General features: G+C 37.8%; 1 protein-coding gene across 1 annotated transcript in view; it reads left to right on the top strand.

The window, feature by feature from the left end:
* The window catches only part of PDGFC (platelet derived growth factor C), a gene marked incomplete at its 5' end in the record, with an annotated part of 55006 nt that extends 50326 nt beyond the window's left edge, over positions 1-4680 (top strand). Inside the window, 2 exons of the mRNA XM_008949769.1 lie at positions 3247-3464; positions 4042-4680. Of these exons, the coding sequence (XP_008948017.1) occupies positions 3247-3464; positions 4042-4158 (335 nt within the window). The remainder of the gene's footprint in view (positions 1-3246; positions 3465-4041) is intronic.
* Between the last annotated feature and the right edge of the window lie 239 nt (positions 4681-4919).

Here is a 4919-nt window from a genome sequence, read left to right as displayed (position 1 = left end):
TTTGAATAGAGTTCCTTGTGGTACTCGGTACGCGTCCCAGAAGGTGCCAGAGAGTTGCATTGCCACTGGCGGAACACAGTTACTTTCAGGCTGGTGTAAACACAGATTACTTCTGTTGTACGTGCCATTGAAGGCACACTTTTGAAAGAGACTGTGCTGTAAGCCAACCTGCATCTACTTTTTTTTTTCTCCCTTATTTTTCTTTCTCCCTTTATTTTAATTTTAATGCTTCCTATTCCTGTGCTACTTGCAGCGCCTTCCTCTCCTCTTGAGCTAGTGCTAGACAAAAGAACTTTGACTGTTGCGTCAAACGCGATACGTGAGTGGAAGCCAAGTTGAAGGAGTGTTTAAATGTTCACATTATAACAGGTACTGTAACTCCGTGCACTTGGGAAATCCACATAACCTTTTATTGTGGTTAAGTAAACACTTTTAAGGCAATATATACATTCTCTCATCTCACTTTGTGCCCACAGCATGTTAAAATAAATTTTGGACAGACAGATACTCTTTGAAAATATAACAGCTTCATTCACACACTTCAAAGAAGTGATTATATAAGCACTAGATAAATTTGCCACAGACCTTTTAATGAAATTGGATTTCATAAGGTAGGGCAAGGGTTCATGGTAAGGTATGATAGCAATATACCTTAGTGCATTTTAAAGCACGGACACCAGTCATGACATTTTTCATCTGAAGCCAGTTGTAACAGTAAGGCACACTAAAAGCTATCTGCTAAGAACTGATTGCATGTTCTTCCACAGAACTTTTTAAAATATGATATAGACTTGCACATTTTAGAGCATTGCCCTTTTCTCTGTATTACAACTACAGCTAGCACTGGGAAGCGGATGCATCCCTCTGTTGCTGCCAGCAACACAGAAGCACCAGGCCATGCAGGCACCTCTCTCCCACTGGCTGGTGGGCTTGCTGGAAGAGGCATCAGTGCCCAGCTTCTGCTTTCCATTTCTCATGGTGACAGCTGAGCAGCCACTGTATTTGGATGTGTAAGCTTAGCTTCTTGAAATGCACAGTACAAAGCATGTAAGTCTCTGTAGAAATCTACCAGTAGGAAGTATTAGCAGAACTAGCATTTCTCTCATTGTGCTTTAGGCATTTTTATCTCATTCAGAGAGTTCACTTATTATAGGTTTGAAAATGTAACAGGAGAAAGAAAGTACTCCATTCCTATCCACAGTCCTTGATTAATGGAGGTAGACAGGCCCATCCTCTAAATGACTCACCCTAGAGCTATTAGCTGATCAGAAGGCCTTAAATCATTTCTAATTTCTCACAGTGAATCTCTCCCCCGGAAGTTTTGTCTTTCTTTTCCTCTACTCTCTTCTCAACTTTCTTCAAGGAATTCTCTTGCAGTGTGGGAGGTAGGCTGGTGTCCTATCAGTAACATTATTAGAGTTATTACACACTCCTTGCTTTTAAAAATCAGGTTGTTTATTTAGGAGCCAGTGTTAACCTGATAGTGATGGAATGAAGTGCCCCAGCTTGGCATCCAGTGCAAGTACAAGCAGAGAAAAGGCCTCAGTGTGTTTAACTGACCTCTCACAACAATAAAACCTTACTTGTGGATGTCGGTGTGTGGATTTGGTCTGCAAAAGAGATGTCTGAAGAAACATGGAATGAAATTTGCTGCCCAGATATCTACTTCTGGGACAGTACTAGTGGGCATTTCTACTAGATAAATGCAGCTTCTAACTTGTTTTCATTTCTTATGTATTTAAATGGAATTGAGAGGTATTATCTTGCCTTGATAGGCTGAAGGTCTCCTTGGTGACCTCTAGAGGCTCTTTACATAGTCAGCAAAGGGAAAAAAAGGTATTTCTCTAGATGGTGATTCAGTTCAGGAATGTATTTTAGCTTTATTTTATATCTTTTTATTTACGAACTGCTAGCAATAACTTTAAAGTATTTGTCACTGCACCGGGATATTTTTTCCCCTAGTTTCTTCTTGATTTAGTTAAAAAACTGTTGACTTAAAGGTCTTTGCTGCATTGTTTGAGACCTCTATTTCAGTCTACTCAGTAGCCACATTATCATAGCACTTTCTTATTTTTATTATTCCCCTCTTTTTATTTACCTGATAGAGTACTCCTGTGAATTAGATTTTTGTTCTGTTCCTTAATGGTGGTAGGTTTGGAGAGAAACACTTCAGACAAAAGATCCTAGATCATGATCATTATCACCCAGCTTTTCTGAAATAAATGAAATTATATTGCTTTACATCAAAGTAAAAAATCTTTTCATTCTTTCTTTAAACTAATTTTTTTTTTTTTTTTTTTTTCAGTTTTAACTGCTTCTTTTGAGGCCAGTTATTTCTTAGCTACACAGCTCAGGTGAACCTAAAGGAGCTTGCCCTCCTTCAGATCTTGTCATGAGCTTGCTGTTCCAGCAGCGGCATAGTGAAACTTTAGTGTGAAAGAGTAGAACCAGTTTATAGGGAAAATGGTACCAGATGTTAGTATCTTTAACTTACACTTGAAATTAGGTGCTTACAAAGACACAAGTGAAAATGAAACCTGGAGAAGCAACAGAAGTTGAGAGATATGCTACTATGAAAGAGAAGGGAAAAAATGGAGTCTGCTAATAGTTATATAGCTATACATGCTTGTGCACTTGTTTTCTGCACAGTATTCACAGATGATGATGCAATTTCTTGAAGTTTTCAGTCCATAGAACAGAGTTACTCATAGATATAAATGGTTTGATTCTTTCTTACACTTAGGAAGTCATTGCAAAGAGGCAATAATTGAAATTTTATCAGGGAAGAAGTTTGAATGCTTTATGTAAATGAATTAAAAATATGTTTGGAGGTTTTCAGGATTCTTAATTGCTGCGTGTGTTTCTCCAATCCAAAATTTATATTGAATGCTGTAATAATGCTCCAGCAATGATATAGCTCAGAGTATGAGTGTGACCAAAGGGAACTCCGTTAGAGTTGATTTGCTAAAACATTTATTGGAACATAGTAGCCAGAGCTTGCTTTATTTAATTTGAACCCACTCTGCCAAAATTATAAAATAACTTGTGAATATTCCTATACAATGATAATTCCATTTAGGTTTCATGGTATTCATATAGGTGCATTATTATACCTGTGTGCTGAACCTGTACCGTCTGCACAAAAATGAGCTTTCCTCAAGGATTCTGCACTGCTGAAGTTGGTTCTGCACCAAGGAATTTGGATTAAGAATCAGAAAAAGCACCAGTTTGTTTGTGTTTTTGCAGTGGTTGATCTCAACCTCCTGAAGGAGGAGGTGCGCCTGTATAGTTGTACACCTCGCAACTTCTCAGTGTCGCTGAGGGAGGAACTGAAGCGAACTGACACCATCTTCTGGCCGCTGTGCCTTCTGGTTAAACGTTGTGGTGGGAACTGTGCCTGTTGTCATCAAAGCTGCAATGAGTGCCAGTGTGTACCAACAAAAGTCACCAAAAAATACCATGAGGTATGCGCTTTTTTTACATTTTCATGTTTGGAAATACTGAAAGCCAATTAAAAGGAATTTATTTTAAAATCTTATGCACTGCTCTTTTTTTTTTTTTTTTTTTTACCATTTTAATGAGGTGTTACTTGAAATAACTAACAACTTCCTTGTTGCAATACTTTTCTGTGGAACTATTAGGTCATTCCTGAGGTACTTGTTTACTGGTGCAGTTCAGACACATCACAACCACACTTACTTGTTCTGCTTTTTGCAGTGATAAATGTGAAGTTTATAAAGGAACAAATACTTGTCCATTTTCATTATTATAAATCCATAGGTAATTTTTTTATTAGAGAATTAGGTAATCATTCCTTTGGGTTAACTATACTATTAACTCAACATATTTTAATAGATTTCATAAAGGACTTGGGGTGAAAACAAAACTAATTAGTGGGTAGAGTAAATGAAGAAATTCAGCTGAGGAAAGCCTATTTCTTTTAATACGCTTCTTGCCATCCAGTGTGTTTCCAGTGCAATACAGCTGTGTCTGAGATGAAGCACTTACTGTTTTCTTGGTGCTTGGCTTCTTCTCCTCCAGGTTCTTCAGCTGAAGCCAAGGATTGGCGTCCGGGGATTGCATAAATCATTGACAGATGTACCCTTGGAACACCATGAGGAGTGTGACTGTGTGTGCAAAGGGAATACTGAAGGATAAACACAATGTAATTGTGCTGTTTTCTTTCAAAGCACATTCAATCAATGGCTGATTCTATTATGGGGCTTGTGCATTATCTCCTTCTGTAATCTCAGTTGTTTGCTTTGGGGATCTTCCATCTTCAAGATTTACAGTGAGCTCTAAAAAGAGGAGAAGCCAAACTGGGATTATATGTTGTGTGACAGCTCTATTTGGAGGCCCAGTGAAAGGATGGGAGAAAGGCATCAATGAGGGATTTAAAATATATGTATTGTTCTTGTTCCCCACGATTTTTTTTTGACAATACATGGATTTATAATTTAGGAGTAAAAACGAAGTTAGAAGGCTCACATCATGGAGACTTGATCCTGCTGGCTGTCTCATTTCTACAGCTCCAGTACATCTGGCCTGTGGTTGAAAACACCTGGAATCTTTCTTTCTGCGTTCAACTACTCCTATGTACTCTAAGTCAAAGCGTTTTCTTTTGTATAAATTTGGGTTAAAACAGACTGTCTTGCTCTGAGTTAAACTTAATTTGTCTAATGCTGGTAGGAAGGACTGGATTTTTCCAAATGCTCTAGTAGAGCTCCTGCCTTTTAGAAAGAAGACTGGACAGTAACATGAGCTAAGGAAGCAAATACTGAAAAGAACAGCGCCTTTATTCTTACTACTATGGCTGATGACCTTTCATTTGTTCGTTATTTTTTATCGTGTACATTTTTATATTCTCCTTTTGACAATATAACTATTTGCTTTTCTAAACTTGTTAAATATATCTATTT

Source organism: Merops nubicus, unplaced genomic scaffold (genome assembly GCF_000691845.1).
Source record: "Merops nubicus isolate BGI_N331 unplaced genomic scaffold, ASM69184v1 scaffold18831, whole genome shotgun sequence".
Classification (NCBI taxonomy): Eukaryota; Metazoa; Chordata; class Aves; order Coraciiformes; family Meropidae; genus Merops; species Merops nubicus.
This window is presented reverse-complemented; position numbering and strand designations above follow the sequence as displayed.